We start from the raw sequence: 12,118 nt of genomic DNA, 5'->3' as shown, positions 1-12,118 counted from the left end.
GGGGGGGGGGGGGGGGAGAAGCAATAAAAGGTTCTCTTTTTGCACTTTGCACAACCGAAAGAGAAGTCATCAAAACTAAAATCATGTGATGCATTAAAGAAGGAAAAGTTTCTCACACCTTCTTTGTTCGTCACTATAACTACGTACATTTAACGCGTGTGACTTTGCAGCCTTTTATAAAGCCACGTACAAATATATCATGATTATTTTTATTGGTAAAAAAGACCATAACCTATATTGGATTCCTTTTATTTTTTTCTTTATTTTTCGGGATTTTCCTTTGTGTTCTAGAAATTGAATTTCCTTTGGAAATACACCTTCGGTTATATATATTGTTTATACTATTATAAGAAATATAACATAGATATCCATTTTCTTTTCTGATGATAAATTAATGGTAAAAAAATCTAAAGAAAATTAATTTTAGTTGACTGTAGAAAAGTGAAAAGGAGATAATCTTTGGTGTATTTCTTTTTTTTTTGGCGCTAATTTTCTTTTCTTTTAACATAATAGACCCAAAGGAGGACTTTGTTTGGGGTGTGGTGGTGGTGGTGGGGTTGGGGGTGGGGTGGGGGATCTTTTTCTAAACTCTTGATTGATTAGCTAACATTTAAAACAAATTTTGCTTTGAAAAATTGTCAAATAAATCTGTTTAATTAATATACCTACGATCTACCTATATATCCAGATGAGGGGATGTCCAGATCGTATAACCAACAAATAATTTCTGTTAGTTATATTTATTCGCTAAGTGTCAAATTTGGTCACTATGTTCACACTTGCCTATATTTATAATTTTCCACATCACGGAGAATATGATTCTCAAAATCATAATACACTCTTGTCATGTATAGACTTAGTCATCCAACTTGCTAATTATTCCAAAAGCATGTGCAAACACCCAATAATCGTATTTCAATATGATGTAATGTTTTCACAAAAAGAAAGAAAAATCACCCTAAAATATAGTATCCAGCTAAAAATACAAATATAGTTTTGACTCTTTGTGACTTAATCATCTACTCATGCTCATATGACGAATAGCACCTAAAAACATACAAGGATAAAGATATATCTGTAAATCATAGTACTATGAAATTCACACTCCAAATTTACAAAAAATTAATCAAATCCTCAAAAGGTTACACTATAATTTCTTATGCTCACTTACCTCCAAATTTAAAATGAATTCATTTTGTTCTTTAAAATGCGTAATTCTAGTATTCTGTACTATTCACAATGAAATCAATATTAAAAAAACGTATTTCTATACACCGATAAATTATATTTATATATTATCAAATTAAATTAGGTAACTTTTCATAACCAATAAGTTCTGACATAAATTAGAAAATAAAGTAAATATTTTGGTATTAACAAATTTAATTATGCTGATAGTGTTAAAAAATCAAAAAAGTTGGAATTTCAAAAAAGAAAAAAAGAAGATAAAACGATTGGAGAATAGAGTAATTAAGGAATAGAAAAACTCACCGCAAGAGGAATACCAAGGACAGCAAAGAGAGTCAAGGCACCAATCTTAACACCAGAGGTAGGCGCCATGAGCGTGCCGTGAGCGTCATACTGCCGCGATTTCTCCGCCATTTTTGTAACCAAAACCGTCAAACCCATGCAAACAGCTAACACGAAATTCAAAATTCCCCATAACCTCTTCACCCCACCTATCTTCTTCCCCAAAAACTCCACACTCAGCGACACAAACCCTAACACCACAGAGTTCAACAAAAGCCCCAAAGCTCCGGCGTGCACTCCCAAATCGTACAATCTCCCGTCACCAACTTTTCCACCGTATACTTCCTTGGCCATCCAATCGGTATCGTACAAGAAAAATGGAAACCACGCAATCCAGTTCAAACACGTGACAAGTAATAAAATCCACATGGGTCTTGGTAAATCTTTTAAAGCACCGAAAATTTCACCGAAGAACGGGACTTTTGATTTTCCGCCGGCGGCAGCTTTTTCGTCAATTTCCTGTTCATCTTTTTCGGGGAGCTCGTTTTCGCGGACTACGGTTAGGGCTAAGGTTGTTAAGCTGAGGAGAAGGAAGACGGCGATGAAGAAACAGGATTTGAGATTGGCGCAGTAGATGTCGCAGGCTGGGGTTTTTGAAAAGGGGAAGATTTTGTAGAGGCGGGAGTAGGAACCGGCGGCGTAACCGAGGACGTTTCCGACGGCCATGAAGAAGGAGAAGAAGGCGTTTGCTGTTCTCATCCTCCCGGCTTTTCCGCCGGACAGATCAGCCAATAGCGCTCTGCATGGACCCTGCAAAAAATTAAATTCATTTTCAGAAAATCATTTACTCATAATTTAAGTTTTATCCACTAGACTGTGAAATATATTTAAATATTAAAAATAATAAGTTTTAGTAATTGATTAGTTTAAATAGAATTTTCAAGTTTAAAAATTTATTATACAACTTTATATTATTTACCATTAATTTGCAAAAAAATATAATTAGAAACCGATAATTAAGCTTATAGGAGTAATTAAGTTGAAGACAACAGTCACTTTAATTTCTTCTTTTGGATTTTCTGGTAAAATTGGATTGTCATGTTGGAACATCAATATTAGTGATATATAATTAGGTGAAACTAGAAATAAATTACAACTTGTCACTTTTTGTATTATTTAATTCAATAGTGAAAAAGACGCTATTAAAAAAATTGTTGAGAATAAAGTTGTTGGTCTTTTGAAAACGTAAAGAGTAATATTACATCACTTTAGTAGGGATGTCTGTGCATATACAATCTATTAGTATTGTGTATTATTAACCCATGTAAATTATCTAAAGGAATTGTTTTCCCTATCTTATTGGTGTCAGTCAAAATACAGATATTTATGTGCATATTTAATTATTTTTAGCCGATACTCTGGAATCTAATTGTTTTTGTTTGCACCTAAATTCTGCGGAATATATATATTTCTAGAATAATTATCTAGCTGGAGGTTTGGATTTTACTCACAATCTAAATTATACGTGAGCAAAATTATTAAAATAATAAATAGAAAACTATATACTCCTACATAATTACACAAGTTTGCCGTGAGTCTGACGTCTTCCTACTGATGTTTTAGCAAAAATAATTTCTTTTTGGTTGAAGATTAAATTATACTTTCTGGTCTATATATATTTTAAAAAATCAAAACTAAGATGAAATTTTACTTCAAATTTTTTTTACCTGTAACATGTTGTTAGCAACATCAAGGATCCAAAACCCAACGACAAAAACAGCAATGGCACGAGGCTTAGACCCTTTTCCGAGAGGGTCACCGGAGGCACGTCCAAGGTCAGCAGCAAATCCGATGAGGAAAACAGCTATGGTGACAAGGGCGGCGCCGGCGGCAATGAACGGCCGGCGACGGCCAAAACGGGAGGTGCAATTGTCACTGTAATAACCCACAACTGGCTGAACAATCATACCAGAAATAGGTCCACAGAGCCAAATAAAAGAAGCAAATTTATGTGGGATACCGAGAAGTTGAACATATGGAGTCAATAAAGAAAGTTGAAGAGCCCAACCGAATTGAACTCCAGCAGCTATGGAAGCCACCATCATTATCTTCCATAGCTTGGATTTTGGTAAAGGCTGCTCAACTGCTAGAGAAGAAACATTATTAAGTTTTTTGGTACCATTCTCCATATTTTCTGAACTAGCTACTGTGTGTCTGTGTGTGTTTTTTGGTTGTGGAGAGTTTGGATTGAATGTATAGGGAATGGGAGAGTGGAGGGGTATTTATAGTGTTTTTTGGAGGCAATGCATGACTGCTACTGGCAACTGTTGCAAGGCTTTAAAACCAGCCCCCACTGCTGCTACCCCCTACCCCACCCTTAAGAAAATGGATTTATTTGTTAATATTTGCTCTTTTTATATATTTAAATAAATTCTGTAATTAAAATTATATAAAAATATTTTTTTAGTTACTGCTCAAAAATAACTTTTACACTATTATAAATAACGGTGTTACAACTTATTCTTATATCTAAATCATTGAAAGATGTATTGATATTCATGAGATTATCCCTCAATCCTTGAGGATTTAAGGATAAATAATTAATTAAAAGAAAATTCTTAAAAAGAGAAGGTAGATCTTGAAATTGTAGTTTGAGAAATATAAGTGGAAAAGTTTCTAAAAAACGGGTATCATTTAAAAGTTTTTTTCAACCACTTAAAATTTGTTGGTGAGTGAAAATGCTTATATTGAATGCTAGGTAGGTAGTGTAATACTATAAATTTTTTAGCCCTTTGGAAAATAAACCTAGTATGTAGGTAGTTGGCGATCCCTCAGCTCACTTTTATTTGTTCACTATTGATTTTACACATTCATTAAAAAATAATAAATGAAGTGTATAATTTACCATGATACCCATATTAATTGCTATATATTTTTAATGAATTTGAAAAAATAAATTGAAATGATAACTAATACTATGGGTATAACATGAAAAATAAATTGTCTTCTCTTGATATGCTAAGTGATAAGCAAAAGTAAAAATTTATTTTTAGAATACTGCACAAGTAAAAGTGATCGGAGGGAGTACATTTCATCTTGATTATCCTTTGGGCTACCATACATGTATAGTTACTATATGGAGAATGGACCTATTTTTGTATATGAAACTTATATCTATCTAGATTTTGCAAATCACGTGAAAGTTTTTCCCTCTCCCAATTATTCTTTGCATACTTTTGTCTCCTTTTAAATTTATTTGGAAAAGAAAATTTTCAATTTCATGATGTCTTCATTTCACATTTTTTTGTTCTCTCGAGCACTATCAGATCAACACAATTTAGGAAAGATAATTTTATTCGTCCCAATTTATGTGAAGGGGTTTCAAGTACACAAGGGGTACCTACTTTCAAGTATAAATTTTTAGGCTTTTAAAAATAAATAATATAAAATATTCAATTTTTTTGAGAGAATCATTGTATAAATAAAATATTTGACTTGGCAAATAGTGACACATCCATTTGGTAGGATAAACAAATTCAAAAGAAAAAGAAGACCCTCTGAAAACAAAGGTCAATGGGTAGTTGTAATTTCACAAATTTAAACTCTTCACCTAAGAATAAGAATTAAATAAAAATAAGGGTAGCATGCTGACAGGGAGGGTAAAGGGAAAAAGTAGAAGAGAAGACTTATCCAAATAGGACCAGAAAAACACACAGGAGGTTACTGCCACATAAGTTATTGTCATTAAATTCACAGTTGCTGCTTTTCTTACCTTTTTGTAATTTCAATAAATCTACTACTATGTCTCAAAATAAAGACAACACTAATTGTGGCTCTAGTTACTTCCATATGAGTTGTTTGTTCTTTTAGTGAAAAGGTTAATTAATCTCCTCGTTTCAAAATTACAGTCAAATCTCTTTATAACAGTCTCGTTTAATTTTTTGGCTGCTATAGTAAAGTACTGTTATAGGGAACATATATATTAACATAATATAATATTCGATTCCGAGAAAAATTCAACTTTTATAATAAATTGTTATAGAGATGTTGCTATAGAGAGTCTGAACTGTACAATTCTAGCTAAGAAAAGATCTTACCGCCACATTTTTATTCAATTTTTTTACTATCCTTCTCGTTTTGATCTTACTTTCCCACTTATTTTTTCATCTATAAAAGTGGAGAGTTACATTTTCACAGTTAGTAAGTTTTCATTTTGTACATACTTATTTTATCCTTAATGATATTCCTTTTAGTAATGGTACGCCAAGTTTAAAACCATAATTGTATTTTCTCTTTATACTTTTAAACGCTGTCCTAATCAAATTAAAACACATAAGATAAGACAAAGGGAGTACAAATATGAACTCGAAAACTAATAAAAATAAAGAAAAATGGAAATGTTTGAAATTATATTTGGATTTTCAGAAGAATTTTACCAATTTCATTAGACTTTAAACCTTGACGATGACCACATATTCAATATAAAACAGGATGCTAGGAAGAAAAATTATTCCTTTGAATACCTGTGTAACCATTTAAGGGAGTTGAAGTTATTAACTATTGGAAATTAATGAAACTTGAACGTATTTAATTTGAATACTTAAATTAGACCTTTTCACGAAGATAATGCATTATTATTCCTATGAATTACGTTGCTTGTTTTGAGACTACGTTGCTTGGAAAAAGAATTCTTTTAGTTTTGTTTAAAAGATAAAGGCAATAATGCATTAATTCCATGAAAGTTAGACGAATATATTTCTTCCTATAAAAATGGGCGGTGCTCCATGTCAAACATGATAAAAATATTTCTAATTTTGTTCTTTGTCTGAATAATGTCAATAAAACAGAACCTTTATCTAAAACTATTACCAATTAGAATAAAAAACATCTCTTTTATAGAATGTACTATTATTGAGAAGAATGATGCTTTGTTCTCTGTGTCTATAATTGAGGCCATATGAAAGATAAGTGAATACATTCTCTTTTATATCAATTTTACATTACCTATTTGTTCCCGTGATAAGATCCTTTCAGAATGTTATTATTTCAATTTATTTTTTGACGTATACAACTATACATTATTTTTGGAGGGTGCCTCCGATTTGCGAGAGTAAATCGGATTTCGGATGGTAGCCTATTCATGTTACCGATATTTACACTAAGTTAATAGATGCATGACAAGTATTTTGCATATAAATTTTTAACAACTTAACCATGATTAACTAATATAACTTTTTTACATTAATTTGTGCAGTGGCGTAGGCAGAAATTTTAACAAGCGGTGTCAATGCTTGAAAAGAATGAACAAAAGAATAAATCACTATAATGATAAGTGATGTCAATTTCTATATTTATCCCCAATAATTTCATCTTCTCATATGTTTATAGTCAGATATCTCTATAACGATATCCCTATATTACAATCATTCACTATAAAAGTTAATTTTTTCTCGGAATCGATTTTTATATTATGTTACAATATATATCCTCTATAATAATACTTAACTATAGCAGCCCAAAAATATCAGAACAAACGAAGTTATTATAAAGATGTTTGACGACTATATTTAGTAAAATTCTGGACCAAGCGTGCGTCACGTGACACCGCTTCCGAAAGGGTGTGTCCGCCCAAAATTGAATCGTTTGATTTGATGTAAATACTGAAGGTATATATATAAGTTTTCTCTATAGCCCTCCTATAATTATTAGTAACTTTATTGTGCTAGACTATATATCTAGGAATTACTTATAGTCGGGAAGTCAAAGTTTGTAACAGTGCAAATGTAACCCGGATACGAATTACTAGTACTTAGTATTAAGAATACTCCCTTCGATCCATAATAAGTGATTAATTTGCCTTGTGCACACCCATTAGGGAAATACTAAATTCTAGACAAAAATAGTTAGCGTGACTAAATTACCCTTAATTAAATGTTGCAGCATAATTTAATGTGAGGAGTAAAAGACTTTTTAGGGATACGTATATAAGGGTAATTTTGGAAAAGCAAATTGAATTTTTTCTTGATTATATAAATGGACACTTATTTTGGACCAAAATAAAAAACCGGAGGAAATAGTATCTTTTAAAGTTTAAAAAACAAGGAAAAAGAAAATGAAGAGTGTGATAGGAATTGAAACTTGCACTATCAGGATGGAAAGTAGTACTAATGCGGTTATTGAGCTATCCCTCAGGTCTCATATCGAGATAGCAGTTAGAACATAACTTTTCTAAAGTCTTTTTACTATATAAAGAGGGCCTAAAGATGGTTCATAACTGTATCTAGTACCAAAGAAAATGTTTGATAAATTTATGTAAAAGAACCATTTCTTTCTGGTAGGGAAAAAAAAATCTCTAAATTCGATTCTGTTGATGCAATCAAAGGGGTGGGCAAATCTTTTTTTTGGAATCTTTCTATCCAAAGAGCTTTATTCTTTCAACATAATAGGTTTAACTATCTGCACCAAAATGCATTATTATTAGTGCAATTAATTTGTGTCTAGGTACGAACGTATATGTAAGTTTTAAGATAATGCTTAGGGCACTTATGATGGTTTATAAACCATCTTTAGATTCATAAGATAATACTACTTGAGATTTATTAATAATTGTGGTATGTGCAGAAAACTTTGTTCTTTTCTCATCTTTTCTTTGTCCTGCTCTTTCGCTAATCAAATCGAGTTCTAGTTCATATATATGGATTTTTGTTAATTATTAGAGGTTCTTTCCAGGAAATCAACGTCTTCACATTTATTACATACCTCATCTTCTGACAAATATTAGTCATTTTCTCAAATTATATTTGTTTTAAAATTCGGCTATGGGAGCCTGGAGGAGTAGTGGGGACGGAAGCGCTATGTGGACGACGACGAATTGCACAAGGGAGGCGGTGAGAGAGAGGTGTTAGGGGTCTAGAACGGTTACTCTGGCGGGCACAAAAGCGACTGGTGGTGGAATGAAGTGGTCCAAAGTAAAGTGAAAGTGAAGAAGGCGGCGTACCTGAAATTAGTAGGGAGCACATGCGTGGAGGAGAGGAGAGCGAACATAAAGAGATATAAGGTAGCAAGGAAGGAAACGAAGTTGGCGATCATGGGGGCTAAGACTGCAGCGTTTGGGTGTTTGTACGAGGAACTGGGGGACAAAGGCGGGGATAAGAAGTTATTCCGGCTGGCCAAGGCGAGAGAGAGGAAGGCTCGGGATTTGGACCAAGTGAGGTGAATTAAATACAATGATGGTAGAGTATTGATGGGAGAGGCACAGATTAAGCGGAGATGACTGACTTACTTTCATAAACTTCTGGTTGAAGAGGGGGACAAGGATATTGTGCTAGGTGAATTGAGACATTTCGAGAGTCATCGAGACTTTAGGTACTGTTGATGCATTAAGGTTGAGGAGGTCGTGGGGGCTATGCGTAAGATGAGTAGGGGTAGAGGAACCGGGCCAGACGAAATTCCGGTATAATTTTGGAGGTGTGTGACTAGAGCAGACTTGGACTGACTGATTGAGTTGTTTAATATTATTTTCAGGACGAGGATGATGCCGGATGAGTGGAGGTAGAGTGCGGTGGTACCGTTGTACAATAACAAAGGTGATATCCAGAGTTGTAACAACTATAGGGGTATCAAGTTACTAAGTCATACCGTGAAAGTTTGGGAGAGGGTGGTGGAAGTGAGGGTAAGGAGGACGGTGCCTATATCTGACAATCAGTTCGGGTTCATACCGGGTCGTTCAACTATGGAAGTTATCCACCTTATTAGGAGGTTGGTGGAACAATACATGGGTAGGAAGAAGGATTTGCATATGGTGTTTATTGACATGAAAAAAGCGTATTACAAGATACCTAGGGAGGTTCTTTGGAGATGCTTGGAGGCAAAATGTTTGTTGGTCGCTTACTTTAGGGAGAATAAGGACATGTATGATAGAGGTAAGACTTGGGTTAGGACAGTGGAAGGCGACTCGAAGCATTTTCCGATTGTTATGGTGTTGACCAAGGATTCGCGCTCAGCCCGTTCTTATTTGCCCTGGTGACGGACGCACTAACACACCATATTCAAGGGGAGGTGCCATGGTATATGTTATTCACTGATGACATAATTCTGATTGTTGAGACGTGAGACAACGTTAACAAGAGGATGGAGGTTTGGAGACTGACCCTTGAGTCTAAGGGTTTCAAGTTGAGCATGACTAAGACAAAATATCTAGAGTGCAAGTTCAGTGCCGAGTCGTGGGAAGCGGGCATGGACGTGAAGCTTAAATCACAGGTCATCCCCAAGAGAGGTAGTTTCAAGTACCTTGGATCGGTTAGCTAGGGGGATGGGGAGATCGACAAGGATGGCGTGCACCGTATTTGTGTGGTATGGATGAAATGTAGTCTAGCATCTGGAGTCTTGTGAGACAAGAAGTGCCACCGATGCTCAAAGGTAAGTTTTATAGAGTGGTAGTTAGACCAGCCATGTTGTATGGGGTAGAGTGTTGGCCAGTTAAGAACTCACATATCCAGAAGATGAAGTAGAAGAAATGAGGATATTGAGGTAGATGAGCGAACACGCAAGGATGGATAAGAGCAGGAATGAAGATATTCAAGAGAAGGTGGATGTGGCTCCTGTGGATGACATGATACGGGAAGCAAGGCTTAGATGGTTCGGGCACGTGCGGAGGAGAAGTCCAGATGTACCGGTGAGGAGGCGTGTGCGGTTGGCTTTGGCGGGTACGAGAGGAGGTAGAGGGCGGCCTAAGAAGTATTGGGGAGAGGTGATCATACATGACATGGCGTAACTTCAGATTTCCGAGGACATGGCCCTTGATAGGAAGGTGTGGAGGTCGAGCATTAGGGTTGTAGGTTAGGAGGTAGTTGAGCATTTTTCTACTTTGTACCGGGTGTGAGGCTAGTCTGATAAGGTTTTGTCTTAGACTGCTAGTGATTAATGTTGTGTTCACACTATTCTTCCATTTTTCATAGTACCGGCCTTATTTACTTGTTATTGTTATTGTTTTTAATCTATTTTCTGGTCCTTATGATGCTGTTATTATTTATATGGTTTCTGTTGATGGTACTGATATTTTGTCTCTTATCTTCTTCTTGAGCCGATGGTATATTGGAAACACGTCAACAACCACTCTACTCTCTCAGGTTAGAGGTAAGGTCTACGTACACACTACCCTCCCCATATTCCACTTGTAGAATTTTACTAGGTTGTTATTGTTGTTATTATTGTGTGTGTGTGTGTATATATATATATTACATTATTTCGGAAAACAAGTAATTGTTGGCGTTATTTCTTTCTTTATTTCTTTTCAAATCTGCCCTTATTGTTTAATATAGTTCCTTCAAGTGAGACAATTAATGAGCCATAAATGATAGTTTAGATAAACTACTTTTATAATTACGACTATAAGTACCGTATCATTATTAGGGACGTGATAAAATCTTAAAAGACTGATAATATGGATGAAAAAGAATAATATTTATTTGTTCCCATTTGTTATTAACAAACCCAAAAGTTTAATGTTGCTTAAGCTAAAAATAGTTATGTAAATTGACAATAATATAAAGCAAACTAGTGTTTGGACAGCGCTCTCGCGTTTGAATACCCTCGAGCTAGTTAAGCAAGAACAATTAAAATGCAACAAACTGATAAACAAGAGGATGTAAATTAAAGAGAGAATATTATATTGTTTTGATCTTTGTGAATGTAAGGTCTTTACAAATGATAGGGACTCCTCTTTATATAGTAGATGAATCCTAATTATGGTATAACTCTAATTACATAATGAAATCACATGATTAGCTAATTAACCGCCTTTGATTTGAGCCGTTCCGAGATTCCCGCCGGGACCTTCGACCAGTCACAGATTTCTCGCTTTCCCGTTATTGTGCTTCGCTCGGAGTCTGCCCTGTTTGACTCCATCACTGCCGGCTTCAATCTCGTCAGGCACTTCGATTCTCGAACGCCGTACCTTGCCTTCGTCACTTTGATCCGCTCCACTTCGAGGCTAGCCCTCGAAACAATTCCCTGGTTTCTTTAAATAACAAAATCGGGTAGGCCCGATTTTAAGTGAATTATAAAGTTTGTCTAAAAAACGTAACACTCAAATGAGAAAAGAGTATATGTACATCTTTATGTATGTTCAATATTTGTGGTCCTCCAAAAATGTAACAAAATCATATATATGCCACTATTACGTAACACAAATGTCACTAATAAATCAAATTATCTTTCCTCCCAAGCTCCGAAAACTCATAAACAAAGAAAAGAGTATTATTCCTCATTTATTGAACGAATAGGAATTGAAGGAAGAAAGTGAAAAAGGAACAAGTAGAAGAGTTCATGAGATGTAAGGAAAGAATCTCAAAATGGAGTATCTATCCAACCTGTGATACCATCACTACCATATATGCAATTAGCAAAGGACTTTTTTTGGGTTCTCCGCATGTCTTTTACTAGTTGGCTATTGGTCCCTGTCAAAACAAGGCTACAAAAATTAACAGCTAAATATTTTTTCTATCTCAGATGTAAATTTACTTCTTTCTGTTCTAAATATTAGTCGATTTAACAAGAAGTATTTGTTACTTTATTTATTTTCCTAACTTCAACCGTAACGACCCGATCGGTCGTTTTGAGCATTTACACTTCGCCCGTTCTCGGGTAT

General features: G+C 34.7%; 1 protein-coding gene across 1 annotated transcript in view; it reads right to left on the bottom strand.

Moving 5' to 3' along the window:
* The window catches only part of LOC109237537 (sucrose transport protein-like), a 6,098-nt gene extending 2,353 nt beyond the window's left edge, over positions 1-3,745 (bottom strand). Inside the window, exons 1-2 of the mRNA XM_019403855.1 lie at positions 3,198-3,745; positions 1,492-2,280 (exon numbers count right to left, since the gene is read on the bottom strand). Coding sequence (XP_019259400.1) covers positions 1,492-2,280; positions 3,198-3,659 — 1,251 coding nt within the window. The 5' untranslated portion in view covers positions 3,660-3,745. The remainder of the gene's footprint in view (positions 1-1,491; positions 2,281-3,197) is intronic.
* Positions 3,746-12,118: the final 8,373 nt, after the last annotated feature.

This window comes from Nicotiana attenuata, unplaced genomic scaffold (assembly GCF_001879085.1).
Source record: "Nicotiana attenuata strain UT unplaced genomic scaffold, NIATTr2, whole genome shotgun sequence".
Lineage (NCBI taxonomy): Eukaryota > Viridiplantae > Streptophyta > Magnoliopsida > Solanales > Solanaceae > Nicotiana > Nicotiana attenuata.
This window is presented reverse-complemented; position numbering and strand designations above follow the sequence as displayed.